Source organism: Cydia pomonella, chromosome 20, assembly GCF_033807575.1.
Source record: "Cydia pomonella isolate Wapato2018A chromosome 20, ilCydPomo1, whole genome shotgun sequence".
In the NCBI taxonomy this organism is placed as follows: domain Eukaryota; kingdom Metazoa; phylum Arthropoda; class Insecta; order Lepidoptera; family Tortricidae; genus Cydia; species Cydia pomonella.
Window position 1 is genome coordinate 11,547,554 of NC_084722.1, and position 16,143 is coordinate 11,563,696.

Consider the following 16,143-nt stretch of genomic DNA (forward strand, 5'->3'; position numbering starts at 1 on the left):
ATATGCCGATCAATAGTGAATAAATTTATATTTTACTAATTTACAACCTTGACAAGTTTACAACCACGGTGAGTTGCTATTGAAAAAAAAAACCAGTTGACGCTGTTTATCGCTTGGGGGCGTCGTGTTCGTTAAAAAAATGTTAGTAGGAATCTGTCGAAAATGAAGAATTCAGTTTTGCTAATAGTTAGAACTTTAGTTATGTTGTAGGGAAATATTTTATCATGGTGTTTTATTAGCTAGGTAGTGAAATATATAATTTCGAAGGGGCAGGCGGTGATTCCGGTGCGTAAAGTCATAAGACTTGTGTCATCTGACTGCACTTCCTTTAAGATGGCTCCTCCGCCGGAGTATGATAAGGAACCTAAAGCCCCGGATAAAAGTGCGACTAATATTCCCAGTGAAGATTCAAAAGCATTGTATAATCTAGTTAATGACCATCAAACCAATTCGGACTCTAAATCTACGAATTCATCTGCCAACGCCGAAGTGGAGGTAAGTTGACCTCTTTGCTGCCATTTTATTTAAATTTTGAAGTCTTTGCGAATGCTCTGTCGGTTTTGCTACCGGTTGTAGCTAACTGCCGTCGCGTGCCGTACAATGATTTCGTAAACAGAAGATTGTGGTCCTAACTGAATGATACTCAACACGTTTCGTGTGTACGAAAGTGAAAAATGGCGAAGCAATTGAATGTCAAAAACAATTTGCACTTTTTATCAAACAAATGGTGAGCATGAGTTTGCACTATTTACAGACTTTATTCTATATATCCATAGTGATCATATTGCCCTTGTCAACACTAACTTACCATTCCTTTGTTGTTAACCAAACAAAATAAAAATGTACAAATACCTGTCTATCTATGACTACCTACGAAATATGATCTTGCTTAAACATAATGTGACAAATACGACTAATTAAACTGTGCACTAATTACTTTTGTTAAGAAGTACAGCATTATAAAATATAAGTTGATAAAAGTAGGTTGTGGCAACAAAAAACAGGTAACTCAAGCTAAAGTCAAGGTTTCTACTCAGTTACAAAATTACTGCCTTGATTATTGTTCATGTCGGAAGGTACCTACTTATAATCAAATTTTATCTAAATGTAGGCAACAATATTATTTTATTACACTCCAATATTAATTGGATATAACTAGTTGATAACTAAGGTGTTTAAATGTCAAAGTTTTCAGTTGATATTTTTATTGTTAATTGCACAATAAACCAACTCGCTTTAGCATTGTTGTATATGTATAACCAAACCAATATGCACTATTATGTATATTATGAGAGTAATTTGGAGTCATAACTATTATTTTATGCAATTTTACTAGTGTTTAATCTATTGTTGGTATAATCTGGTAATTGGTATAATGATATAGATATGCCAAGGTTATTGTGTTATTGCCAATAATTAAATTAAAAATCACTACTATCAATAGGCAGGTTTACACAGAGCAAGCATATGCGCAAGGCAATTTCCTCGCATGCAAACCGGCCAGTGTAGGCTGTGTGGACCCACCTATTAGGAAAAAAGTTGTGTAGAACACTTCTATGGCATGTGGATTATCTATATTTATTTATAAATTAAATTATTATAGGACATTATTACACAAATTGACTAAGTCCCACAGTAAGCTCAATAAGGCTTGTGCCGTGGAAACTTAGACAACAATATAATATAATATATAAATTTGTAACTAATTTACATATATGGGTATAATACCTGAAATAAATAATTCAATAAAAAAAAAAAATTCAATTCAATAAATATGAATAAACACTTACATACATATAAAACACCACAGGACCATTAGCTTCATAGGCAGGGTCACTACCCACTAGGCCAGACAGGTTGTCATTTCGTATTCGCGGGCTGGGTTTCCGCAACTCGACGTCGCAATTCGCGCCTATTTTGCGTGATGGTGGGTTGACGGCACTACTCCTGCCAACCCAGCTCTACCAGGAAGCCTAGCAGACCCTTGATGTTGCCGACGACTTCTGGGAGAGACCCCGGAGAACCGAGGTATTGTGCCCGGTATTCTGCCACCCCTGGGCATTCAAGAATGACGTGGGCGGCTGTTTCCTCCTCAGGTTGTCCTTCAGGTTGTCATTTATAATGTACAAGATGAAATATCTAATTGAGCAAACTCACACAAATGTATGTAATTAATAGTAGGTATATTATGCAAATATGCACACATTCTGATTTTCAACCACACAACTTTCTAATGGGCAGTAATCTAATTAATAGCTCTTTATTTAATCTCAGCACTGTGTGAGATGGTGGGATGTGGAGTAATGGCTTAATTTTTTTCCATTGTAAGTGAGTTGGAACCAGTGAAATTCTCATATCACACAATTAGCATATCGGCTAATAATACAGGGTGATGGGTAGCTAGGTGCAGAGCTTTAAGGGTGTGATAGATGAGTTACTTTTGAAAATGTTTAACCATGTATGTCTTAGACTATTTTTTTATAAATCAAAATAAAAAAAATATTTAGAATGATACCCAGAAGTTTATAGTTACTGTGTTAACAATGCTCTAGTAAATTTGTATTTTTCCTCAATTAATTTATTTGTCAAGCAATGTGAATAAGTGTTAATAAATATAATAGGAAAGGCTCAATAAGGCTTGTGTTGTAATTTTAATTACTCCATTCATACATAAGACATTTTGTTAACACCTCCATTTTATTTTTATGCCCTCAAATATGCTTCAGTTGATCTAATACACTTTAAACTATCCAAAATAAAAATAAATACATACTAACACTTAAGTGTAAGGTCCTTGCCACACTTGACGGAAATTCTGTCGCCGATCTTCCGTGGCGGAACGCCAATACATGTTATTGCATATAAAATACAAATAGCGGGCACACTTCGCGGAAGATCGGTCGAACGACAAGTGTGGCAAGGACCTAAACACGTAATTATTCAAAGTTTCAGTCCTTCGATTTTTAACTATAAAATTTTACCTTAAAGCTTGTCATCTAGCTGCCAAACACCATGTATAATATTTAATTGTGATATAATTAGTGATATGTCAGCTGAGGTGGATTCTGTTATTTTTATTTATAACATTTTAATCAAATGTTTAGTTGAATTATGCCACCAAAACTGTTCCATCAACTTTCACAAGCCTAATGAAATGCTATTATTTATTTTACTAGCCTTCAAAGAAACATATCATAGACACAAAGGTCTATTGTTAATGCTCCTTAAATTAGCAGCAACGTAAGATAAACTAGCAGTTAATTTTTTTACAATAATTAAGATGTGTCAGTAACATTTTTTTATTCTAATGATGTTATATAGGTAATAGGTATTCACGGGCTTGGTTTCCGCAACTCGACGTCCTATTTCGCGCCTATTTTGCGTGGTGGGTTGTCGGTACTACACTTGTCAACCCAATTCTACCAAGAAGCTCTACTATGAAGTTCAACAGAACAGAAAACGAATGAACAAGTTTAAATTTCATGAGATAAAAATATATTTTTTATAACAATGACTGGGAACAGGAGAGGATTTCTTTCTTCTTTCATATTGGTGGCACAATATGACGATTACATAAATACTGTAATAGAAGGAAAAATTGAAGGATAGAGATGCCATGGAAGGCATTTTTAATTTATGCTGAAGAGAAGGTTAATGTTAAAAAGATTATCTTTTGTCTTTACAATTTCATCCAATCTTATGCAGTTTCCTTCATCTCCCGGTACGTGCTACTCTATGTCTAGCCAATTTTTTATTCGATCTATGTAATTTTACTTATGAAGTCCCTTTCCGCGATGGTTTTTAATCCTATACTCTATTATTTTTTGGCATGAGATCGTCGTGTCGTGTTTCTTTCCCTATTATTTAATCATACAGTTTACTACTGTCTCTGACAAAAAAATTAGTCAAGGTAATATTGGAGCACATTAAAAGTAAAATATCTTCTTTTGTTACTAGAATGGATGTCAACGTTACAAAGAATTCAATCAGAGAACAAGTACGAAAACTTGTCCTTTCAAGAAGTTTCATTTCCCACCCCACATCCCATCATCAAGCTTTAGAAATTAATCAAATTTATAATTGTAAACGAAAATTTGAGCACTTGCAAATAGTTAAATATAATAAACCGATTTCAAAGAGTCTAGCAGGCTAAGCGAACAAGAAGTGCCCCCAACGACGGATTTTGTCGATATTTCTGCTAGTGTACTGTTAGGTCCTAAGGACCCTCCATGCTTAACATCAGACCTCGATTCTCTTTTGTTTGCGAGTTATTCAGGATAACGTAAAATAATTAGGGTATCATTGAAAGTGTCATATTTTATAAACGATTCAAGCTACGTGAACCAGACAAAATTATATTTGATAACAATAAAAAAAAACTACAAAATGCATATTTTTTACCAACATCCTGTCCTTAAACTTCATTGCAAAAAATAAAAATATTTTTTTCCTTCCAATTTTTTTTTTACTTTTCGCGGAGGTACACCTCCAAAAAAAATATGCATGAGTAGCCACTAATTCCCACTGCATACACATATAAAAATATTTGCACAAATGTTCGTGCTTCATGTCAAAAAAAAAACGATTCTCCAATAAGTAGTCACTGGCATTATATGTACAGATAGAAGTACCAGTGCAGTTTGAAGATTATTAGTGTGTAGGTATACAAACTCTTCTAATAAATCTATTTGGAGTGCATCAACGATGACGTGTCAGCTTTGATAACATCTGACACATAATATTATCTGCATTTGTTTTTTGCATTTTGTAGTGGAAAATGGAAAACATTAAGTGCAAGTCTTGTAAAAAAACATTAAAAAATATCAGTGGGAAACAAAAATGCATAGAAACAGAGCAAGAGGCTGATTTATATAGCAAATGCACTAATATGTTAATTTGCATAAATGATTTATTGTGTGGTAAGTGTCGGCTTTTAGTGTATAAACATAAAGTGTTATGTTTATACACTCGACACTTACCACACAATAAATCATTTATGCAAATTAACATATTAGTGCATTTGCTATATAAATCAGCTTCTTGCTCTGTTTCTATGCATTTTTGTTATAAAGTAAAGTAAGTAAGTTTTGTCATAAAGTGTTATGTTTATACACTAAAAGTCGACACTTACCACACAATAAATCATTTATGCAAATTAACATATTAGTGCATTTGCTATATAAATCAGCTTCTTGCTCTGTTTCTATGCATTTTTGTTTCCCACGGATATTTTTTAATGTTTTTTTACAAGACTTGCACTTAATGTTTTCCATTTTCCACTACAAAATGCAAAAAACAAATGCAGATAATATTATGTGTCAGATGTTATCAAAGCTGACACGTCATCGTTGATGCACTCCAAATAGATTTATTAGAAGAGTTTGTATACCTACACACTAATCTTCAAACTGCACTGGTACTTTTATCTGTACATATAATGCCAGTGACTACTTATTGGAGAATCGTTTTTTTTTGACATGAAGCACGAACATTTGTGCAAATATTTTTATGTGTATGTAGTGGGAATTAGTGGCTACTCATGCATATTTTTTTTGGAGGTGTACCTCCGCGAAAAGTAAAAAAAAAATTGGAAGGAAAAAAATATTTTTATTTTTTGCAATGAAGTTTAAGGACAGGATGTTGGTAAAAAATATGCATTTTGTAGTTTTTTTTATTGTTATCAAATATAATTTTGTTTGGTTCACGTAGCTTGAATCGTTTATAAAATATGACACTTTCAATGATACCCTAATTATTTTACGTTATCCTGAATAACTCGCAAACAAAAGAGAATCGAGGTCTGATGTTAAGCATGGAGGGTCCTTAGGACCTAACAGTACACTAGCAGAAATATCGACAAAATCCGTCGTTGGGGGCACTTCTTGTTCGCTTAGCCTGCTAGACCCTTTGTTTTTAAAGTAATATTCACATTGTAACACTTTTTACTACTAAGTTCTATTCTATTGTTAAGAAGTTATTTATTAACTTCAAATTATAGATTTAGGAATACGTATTACGCAAAAAACTAAAAATTCCTATACCAATCCGGATCCGGCCGGATTGAAAATCAATCCGGTTTGCAATCCCTATAGCAGACCCTTGATGTTGCCGACAATTTCTGGGAGAGACCCCGGCGAACCGAGGTATTGTGCCCGGTACTCTGCCAACCCTGGGCATTCAAGAATGACGTGGGCGGCTGTCTCCTCTGCCTCCATGCTCTGCAGAGGGGGCCATCTGTAACACGTAAGGTTAGTGTTTGTTTAGTGGGGCCTGGCCGGTTATGGCCCCAGTCAAAAGCCGGAGCTGTGGCCTCTTCAGCTGTCTCAGCCTCCTCGACAAACCGGGGTCGATTGTCGGGAGGGCTTTCCTTCGCATGCCTGCACGTGCCTAGGTTAGGCCAGTACTGTTGGTGTTTTACCTTGGTGTTGTGTCGCAGCATGTTCCGGAGCCAGGCATAAGGCAGAGGTATAATTGGCTCCGGTCCTGCCACCCTCAGTTTTTCGAGCCTCCTCTCGCCAATATGTCGGCTGCATCGTTCCCTCGCGAGTTGCTGTGTCCCTTGATCCACTGCAGAGTTACGCTGGTGGTCGTGCTTAACTCTGACAGAGCTTTGTGGCATTCGTAGATTAGCCCTGAGGTCGAAGTATAACTTTGCAGAGCTTGTAGTACTGACCGACTATCAGAGAGTATGCGGATGATGGGGTAGTCCAATTCTTTCCTTGAGGGTGCTTGAGGCGATTGCGTGTGCTGCCATTATGATGCCCATACATTCTGCCTGGAAGACTGTGTTGTGGGCACCTCTAATGATGTTATTTTACTAGTTTAATGATTTTCTTTATTTGCGCGCGATTGCTCAACTCCGTTTTTCGTAGCCCCCGTGGTGTCATACAAAATTTTGGGGTTTGTTTTATCATCTAGCTCATCCCTATGCCACTCAACATTTGAATCATAGTGGTTCTATAGTTCGTTTTTAGCATTAGAAAGAAGGTAAGTGATCTTGACGTGTATTTTTATTAAAAAACATGAAAAGTAAGTCAAAGCAAATATGTAACAATTATAAATCATAAACGATTATTTACATTATTTGGCTTTATAAGTCATATAAATTATGAACTATTTATTTAAAGGATTTTTGTCAATAAGAAGACAAGTCAAGATTCATACCTTTTTTAGGGTTCCGTAGCCAAATGGCAAAAAACGGAACCCTTATAGATTCGTCATGTCCGTCTGTCTGTCCGATTATTCTATACTAAAAAAACTACTACTAGGTACACTATAATTCTAATCAAATTTAGCTTCTTGAGATTTAACCCAGACATACTTAACGCGGCAAGTTAATACCTAAAAGCTTGGAATAACATGTGTGCCTCATAGAATACGGCAAAACCGTAAAACTGTATCAATATAAAATACATTTAGTTTATATACATGATATGGACATACTTTCTCTTTGAGGGGAAAACAATACGCAAGCCAAATTGTACTCATATTACCTTTAGGTATAACAATAGTAAGCCGGGAAGCATCGGGTTTCGCATACATGTGAGAACTCCGCAAAAATGGTTCTTTTCGCTCTCTTTGTAAAGAGAACCTTCCTGTTAAAGCTTAAGGTCGATTTTGAAATGGATGAGATTTATGGGAGACAAGCCGTTTTAGAAACGCTTCTCACGTAGGTACCTACATTTTGACGTCACCCAGGACACCAACACCATGTGTTATGCGAGTCTTCGTTTGAATCGGTATTTTTTCGATTCAAACATGCAGACTGCCGAATAAGTCGCGAAAGTGCGATGAGAAGTGCCATGTGGTCTGGATTATCAATATTTTTTGGGTTCCGTGAAGTCACAAATAATTCAACGTGCAGTCGTTGGAGAGCATAAGTTTTATAAACACTTGTTAAGACTCCATGGCCGCATTAAAATTAAAACGAAATTAGTGTTCCCATGTTTTCGAACCTACTTTCCGAGAGCAAAAATTTATGGAGTTATTGTTGAAAATAAAAATATCGTCAAAATTCAAAATATCGCATAATCGGACCGCAAATCTGTCAAATCTATGGTTGATCAGGGGCTCCAACCCTTTATTGCGTCGAAGGACCTTGGTGCATAACCGAAACTATTACTTCTTGACCCTATTTCTTTATCAGGCACGCGCCCCCTTGACATCTCGCTACTTCGTGGGTCTCCCTCACCAATTGTAAAGCCCTGGTCCTGACGGAGACGGTTACAACACTTACATACTCAATCTGTTCAATCAGATCAGAACATGTTATTTCTGCTAAAACTAAACTTCAGTTCAGTTCCTATTTCGAAATGCAAGGTACTAATGTTTGACACATGTTAAGGAAATGCAATAAAATATATTCCAACAGACCTAATTATATTCTAACACGGAACCCAGAACGCACAAAATATAATGAGAAGTTGCCATGCTTTTGTTGGATTTTCAATAGAGAGTCATTAGTTCATTAATAATCACTACGTATTGTCGTGGGCGTCGCCATTGCGTTTTTGTACACTAGGCGCGGCGTATATTTTAGGCAACCGAGTTCGTGCAAACGCAAATGCAACAATTCAGCAATTCGCTGTAATGACAGCCTCGTTAACTCATTATGGTTTTCTGTCTTAGAATTGTGGTGCTTTTGCCATGTGAAAAATAACGTTTAGATTGGGCGCTATTGTTGCTTAATATTACCTTAATTAAATTATTGTTATTCCCAGAAGGCACGTAATTTTGAAGTTTTTTTGATAACAGCTTTTACCCAGTTATGTTACTGCGTGAATTATTTCATTACTTCAATTACTTCTAAACTTTACTTCACATTAACATCATCTTTATACCGACGATCTTCATATTCACTCGCTTGGCGTTACTGGCGATCTCATGTCTATTACTTATCTCTAAATTAAAATATAGCTACTTAAAGAAAATCCCAAATTAGAGTCGTAGTGTTGGCTTTAGAGTTAATCTGTCAAAAAACACAGGCTATTATATTATAATTTGCTACGAAAAAAATCTTCCTAGAATTGATATTGACCACCTATTTTTATTTTAATGTCTAGTATAAAATGTAGTTTTTTTACTGGCTACGAGTAAGGAATCAAAACTGATTCCTTACTCGTAGCCAGTAATTCCTTACTCGTAGAAGTCTGCAGGAAGACCTCCTAAATCTAGACGCATCTTTGTCTATTCAATTCTCTCTAGTCTCTCTACATTAAGTTTTCATGTACCAACCGTTTTTAAAAGAAGTCTGTAAATTCTCATATTTTTGTAGTAGTGTAAATAGGTTATTTATATATTCAAGTTAAATCAAGTATCTTAATTACATTGGCGTATTAATAATAACCACAGGCAGCAGACCAGTTGTCGTAAATAAATTGATCATTATTGGACAGCCAATAACTTTCATGTCATATGTGATTTCATAATTACAATTTAATGGATTTAAAACTGGAGGCTATTTAAATCGTAACGCAGACTACATTATGAATAGCAATGGGCTGTGCCTATCGAGTAATCAAATTGTACAAATAGACCGCGGGCCAGGAGCATATTTCGTCAGTCATCGCCTCCCGGCTCATACTTTGTCAGATGATAGTTTAGATGCTGTTTTAAATTAAAAAACCGGTTGACCATCCGCTGTACAATGATCACTTTATGTGCGGCAATCGGCAAAGTATGCGTAATGTGTGTCTGTGAACAGTGTGAACCTAGCATATCAAGTGCATCTCAAGCATCTCAAGTATTTTTGAGAGTTCTAGTAGCATCCCTAATAGTTACAATACAATACAATACAAATACTCTTTATTGCACACCTCAATACAGAAACAGTACAAATAATACAACACATAAAGAAGAGGTAAACAACAGGTGGTCTTATCGCTAAAAAGCGATTTCTTCCAGAACTTTAGGTAGCGGAATTAAAAAAAAATGTCATGTCAGTAGGTGTTCCAGATGCAATAAAAGAAGTCTAGCACAGAATAAACAAAACAAAACAATATATGTGACATTATCTATGAAAACGGACCTTATTGTCGGTGGCGCTTACGCCATTATCAACGATGCTCCCATATTATAAATAACGCCGCGCTACGCAGTGCGGCTTAAGCGCCATCGATAATAAGGTCCCTTTTCATAGATAATGTCACATATCATATACAAATATAAATGAAAAAGATATATAAATACATATACATACATATATTAAAATACATATTATATATATAATAAATGCCAGCTATAAGTATGGAAAAGGAAGCAGACAAAAAAGTATTACGGAGCAGATAAAAAGTGAAGTTTAATGAGTCTCTTGAAAGAATTAGGACATTGAGCGCGCCTTAAGTCTATAGGCAGAGAATTCCATAGTCGGATAGCTTGAAACGTGAAAGAATTATTATAAAATTTAGAAGAGGATGATGGTACAGAAAGAAGCACGTTCTGGGAGCACCTAAGAGAACGGAGGTAGCTGAAACGGTTCTTGAGATAGCGGGGAGTTGCGGGGTTAAAAAGAATGAAATACAGAAGGGACAAAGCGTGAGAGTTACGACGTAAGCGAATAGAGAGCCACTTGAGCTGCGAACGGAAGTGAGAGACATGGTCATATTTGCGTAACCCAAATATAAACCGTATGCAAACATTTTGGATACGCTCAAGCTTATTAAGTTGCTCCTCGGTGAGATCGAGATGAGCAACGTCAGCGTAATCCAGAATAGGGAGGAGAAGAGTTTGTGCGAAAGCAATTTTGGTAGGAATGGGAAGGAAGTTCCATAATCTTCTTAGTGAGCTAACTGCCACGAACATCTTCCTGCTGACTTCGGCCTCCTGAGGTCCCCACGATAAGGTACTGTCCATAATGATGCCAAGGACTTGCTGCGAGTAGGGAATCAAAACACCATTAAAGTAAATAGGTGAGAGGTTGTTAAAGATGATTCTGAGAAGCAGTTTTGGGCTACCTATATAATTATTAATAGTCTATGTCTTTGACGGATTAACTTTTAGGCTAAAACTGCAACTCCATATCGAGATTTCCTCTAAGTCGCTATTCACCCTATAGATAATGGACACGAGATCGCCAGTGACGCCCTGTGAGTAAATCTGAAGATCATCGGCATAAAGGTGATAATGTGAAGTAAGGTTAGAAGTAATTGAATTTATGCAACGCATGCTTGGTGCAACGTGTTGCACCAAGAAGAAAGGGAATCATCCACCTTTATGCGCTGCCGACGACCAATCAAGTAGCTACGAAACCATTCGACTACCGCAGGAAATATATTGAGAGAGCGTAGTGTTCCAAGGAAAATATCAAAATCAACGGTATTAAACGCATTGCTAAAATCTAGCAGCGTTAATATCGTCAATTTTTGATCATTCATCCCCGCCCGGATGTCGACAGTGATCTTCACGAGTGCAGTAGCCGTACTATGCCCAGGACGGAAGCCAGACTGGAAGGGATTTAAAAGATTATTTGTGTTAAGGTACGATGGTAAGCTGTTGGTGAACGAGACGCTCAAGAACTTTGAACAGGAAAGGGAGAATTGACATGGGACGATAATCTAAAAATGAAGAAGGTTTAGACGTTTTAGGGATCGGAACGATACAGTCGTCCTTCCAAAGTGAAGGAAAGGAGCTGGTTGAAATTGAATTATTAAGAATGACGGAAATGATGGGGGTGAGTAGGTCAAGGAGAGGAAGGATCATTTTACGGCTAATACAATCGACCCCAACGGCATTAGACGCTATGGACAGTACGTTCTTCTTAATATCAGTGTCGGTAAAGGGAACAACACAAAAAGGAGACTAGTCAGGAGTTGGAAGAGAAGAGAGGTAGTCAAGAGTCTTAACTTTATCAGGGCCACTAAATTCAGCAGAAGTAGAGAAATGTTTGTTAAGCTGATTGAAGTTAATATCTTTAGGACAGTTTTGTTGAGACTTTCCAACTCCTAGTGACTTAAGAAATTTCCATACTTTCGCCGGGTCACCATTTTCAACAGACTGGTGAATATGGCGTCGCTGAGCATCGTGACAGATAGTTCTAGGTAGTTTTTTTTCAGAGTTCTACTTATTTACGTGAAAATAATGAAAATTGAAAATGAGATGCTAACTTCCCATTTTGACACACTAGCATCCCACCCATTATCCACTCCAGCCTCAAAATAACATTTAAATGCAAGCAAAAATTGAGAATAGGAGATTGATCGTGCACAAATACTTCGAAAATTCTTATCGATCCCGAACAAAGACATCTAAGTCGCTTAAGATGCTAAAAGCTAGTATTTGTAGGGTCATAAAACGTTACAAGGAGACTCTATCAGTCGACAGGAAAATACAAACTAATCGAAGGTCTGGGACAAATAACAAGATTTTGGGGAAAAGTCCCAAGGTCACTCAAACAAAATTCAGGACGGTCTAATTACGAATTATCCCAAAAATTCAAAGAAACTTCTAGAAAGATAAAGATGATTCACCTCAGAGGTGGCTATAAGAGCTATCGAGCAATAAAACAGCCAAATCGGACTGTTAAACAGATCCGACAAGCTAAAACACTAGCTCGACTGTTGTACGACCCAGTAGTGACAAAATTCGAAGGTTGCTTGTTGTTGGACGACAAGACGATTTTAATCAACTACTCGGTTCGAAGTTTTATATGGCCAATAATAGAGGTAATTTACCCGAAAAATATAAGGTCGTGTGACGTGTAAGACGAAAAGTTTTATAACAAAGTCAACAATAAAGTCGGACCTTTATATTAAAGAGTGTTTAGACAAATGAATATTGCCATTTATTAGAACCCATAACGGCCCTGTGAAATGTTCGCCAGAATTAGCCAGCTGCCACTACTCAAAAAAAGTTTTGGCATGGTATGCTAATAATCAGGCCAATTACATACCCCGCGAGATGAATCCTTCGAATTGTCCCCAATTTCAATATATCAAAAACTACTGGACAATCATGAAAAAAAAAAAAAATTAAACAAGACTAGTCACATTGTCCAGGGTATCAATTCATTGCGATCTACAAGAAATCAACACGCCAAAAATGTCGACAAAAGTGTTGTGCAGACGATGAGGGGGGTCCATTATGATAACAGTTCGTAAATATTTACATAACAGTATTTTTTTTGAATTTATATATATTTGAAAGCTAAATACATTACTATTTAAAATTCACCATTCTAACTTTCTTATTTTATTAACTTCAAAAAATAACAATCTTCTAGTGCGTACCAATTCTATATAAACTATGTTTTAGGTCAGCGGTTACGGTTAGGTTACGGTCACCGGATCCCGCGGCGACGCCGCCGGCGCCCGGTAAACGGAAGCCTAGGCGCCTCGTTTTGTCGACGTAGGAATAGGGGATGAAGTAATAAGTATATGGTCTAATCTTGAATTTCTCGCGTTTTCTTAACTAGTCGAATTGCTGCGGGCAGGGATCGGAAACCGGTATTTTTTTGTATGGGAACGAAAACGGTATTTTTTCGTTCTTTGTTAATTATTTCATTTCTAATTGGGCAATCTCATAATTAAGGTCCGACCGAGAACGCTTTTTTTGTCTCGGCCGAGACCGAGACCGAGACCGAGATTTAATGGGATTCTCGGCCGAGACCGAGACCGAGACCGAGAATTTATAAAATAGAGAAAAAATACGAATTTTGCACTAAAATTGTTTTTATAATCGAAATTCGACGATTTATCAGAAAAAAGTTATCATAATCAATTCCTAGCGCTATTAAACAGTATTTTTAGGGTTCTGTAGCCATAATGGCAAAAATCGAACCCTTGTAGTTACGTCATGCATGTCCTATGTCTGTCGGTCTGTGCGTATGTCACAGCCATTTTACTCAAAAACTATACGGTATATTTTATAACCAAAGTTGGAACGTAGGTGTACATGTATTATGTAAGTCGCTTCTTAGTTTCGAAAAAATAATGTAAAATATATTTTCAAATATATACTCCGTATAAATGTAACAAAAAGTAAAAAAAAAATCATGTGGCTCATCATTAGATAGGTCTTTAAAAATACAGAAAGGTTGCTAAAACGTTTTTTTTATTAAATAAATACTTTTGACAATAATCGATTTAAAAAAAATTGTGTGATCCCCTCTAACTTTTGAACCGGGAGAGCAAAGCCATTAAAAAAATTCTAAATAAGCAAATAATTTTTCAGGATAATTATTTTGAATATGGAAGAGTTATAAAAAAACTGATCTTCTTATTAAAACGACAAAAGTGCCACTAACATACGCTCTTTTGCTTGTATGGGTTTTTTGTATTATATGAAGGTACGGAACCTTCCCTTATGCGTGGTCCGACACGCACTTGGCCGGTTTTTCAGTACGGATATGCACAAAAAGAGGTAAAGTAACAATAATCAAAATAAAGAGTTCTATATTGTAACCCAAAATATCCGCCACAGGTGTCGTTTTGTACTTACCTACTGCTTTGCTTTTTCCCTTTGACACAAATATATTTAGTATCAAAATATCCAGTGTCATCTTCCACTCACAACAAGTTAATCTAAGTTACATCCCGATAACAATATACACCCATTTATTCATCAATAACAACTACCACAAAACGAAAAAAACCAAATGAACAAGTCATTACTTGCAACCGCGCCTATCCGATCCCAACACTTAGTATTTGATAAGTAATTGGCTTAAAATGTGGCTATGAAACCAATTTAAAACACAAAAAACGTCACACCAACCGGGCGATGCAACCAACGAGTGGCTTAGACCCCGGGGATCGTGCGCGGAAAATTCAAATTCACCAATGATAACTCATTGCTCATTCTCGGTCTCGGCAAGAATCTCGGCCCATTTTGGCCGAGAGCCGAGACCGAGATCTCGGCCCGATTTTTGGCCGAGAATGCCGAGACCGAGACCGAGACCGAGATCTCGGTCGGACCTTACTCATAATACGAAGTCGTTATCAAAAAAAAACAACAGTCCTATATCTGGAGTATAAAATAAACCGAAATATATTATATATATATAGAATCTGTTTATCATTTCAAAGTTTTTCTAAAAAACCGGTTCCGATCCCTGGCTGTGGGTGCCGAGGCTGTATATTACTACTAGCTTACTAGCTTTGACCGCCATCATTTTAGTGTTTTTACACTCATAGAGCTGCCTAAGGATAAGAAAAAGTAACCCATTTTTTTTCTTTAACCTAAAACCAGTGTTTTGTGGACTCTTTGGCAAGATATCTCAATTGTCCTTGATGGTTATTTGTTTATCTAAAAATGCCTATAAAATTCTGGTAAAAAATGGATTTCCGGCTATAAAAATATTAAAATTAAGGAAACAGGAAATATGGGCGGCAGTCTTTTGTTTCGAGTAATGTGATGTGTCTTTCTGTCTGTTACTCGTGTAATTTTTCGATGGCCTCTAAATCTAATAGTTTTTAGGGTTCCGTACTCAAAGGGTCAAACGGGACCCTATTACTGAGACTCCGCTGTTCGTCCGTCTGTCACCAGGCTGCATCTCATGAACTGTGATAGTTAGCCAGTTGAAATTTCTACAGATTATGTATTTCTGTTGCCGCTATAACATGAAATACTAAAAACAGAATAAAATAAATATTTCTTTCCAATCTCGAGGTTCTCATCCAATCACCAAAGTTAAGCAACGTTGGGCGGGGTTAGTACTTGGATGGGTGACCGTTTTTTATAGATAATGGTGGCTTCCTGTGCGAGTCCGACTCGCACTTGGCCGATTTTTTTTTTCAGTCGTGTCATGATACGCTGTTAGACATGTTTACAGCCTTTAGTGTATTTGTATTATTTTTTTATTGAACATAGGGTATAAAAAGTGCAGCAAATATTTGCTTTATGAGTTACAAGCAGAGTCTGTGTATAAGCTAACTTTGGGCCGATTTGAACGGAACAATGTGATGTGAGGGAGTGAATTTGACATTAATGATGACATTGCCACACTGTCAATTGCAAGCAAAGTTTACCTTAGATACGTATTGCACTTCCTGGTACTGGTACGTAATACACCGTTGGCAATTCTTTTTACGTGTTTTCTTCACTGTCTGTTGGATAATATTCCAATCTGAAATCTGACCTGCAACTCTACCATTTGGATTTATTTATATTGGTATGCGTATTGTAAATTGAGATGTGTGCAATAAAGTT

At 36.5% G+C, this 16,143-nt stretch overlaps 1 protein-coding gene across 3 annotated transcripts in view; it reads left to right on the forward strand.

Annotated features, from left to right (window-relative positions):
- Positions 1–16,143, forward strand: part of LOC133529235 (nucleolar protein dao-5-like) — a 61,717-nt gene continuing 45,574 nt past the window's right edge. Inside the window, exon 1 of one of the 3 annotated variants that reach the window (XM_061866914.1) lies at positions 1–495. In XM_061866914.1, the coding sequence (XP_061722898.1) occupies positions 334–495 (162 nt within the window). In that variant the 5' untranslated portion in view covers positions 1–333. Of the gene's footprint in view, positions 496–544; positions 728–16,143 lie in introns of those variants that run through there. The other 2 variants (XM_061866916.1, XM_061866915.1) reach the window with 2 other exon arrangements.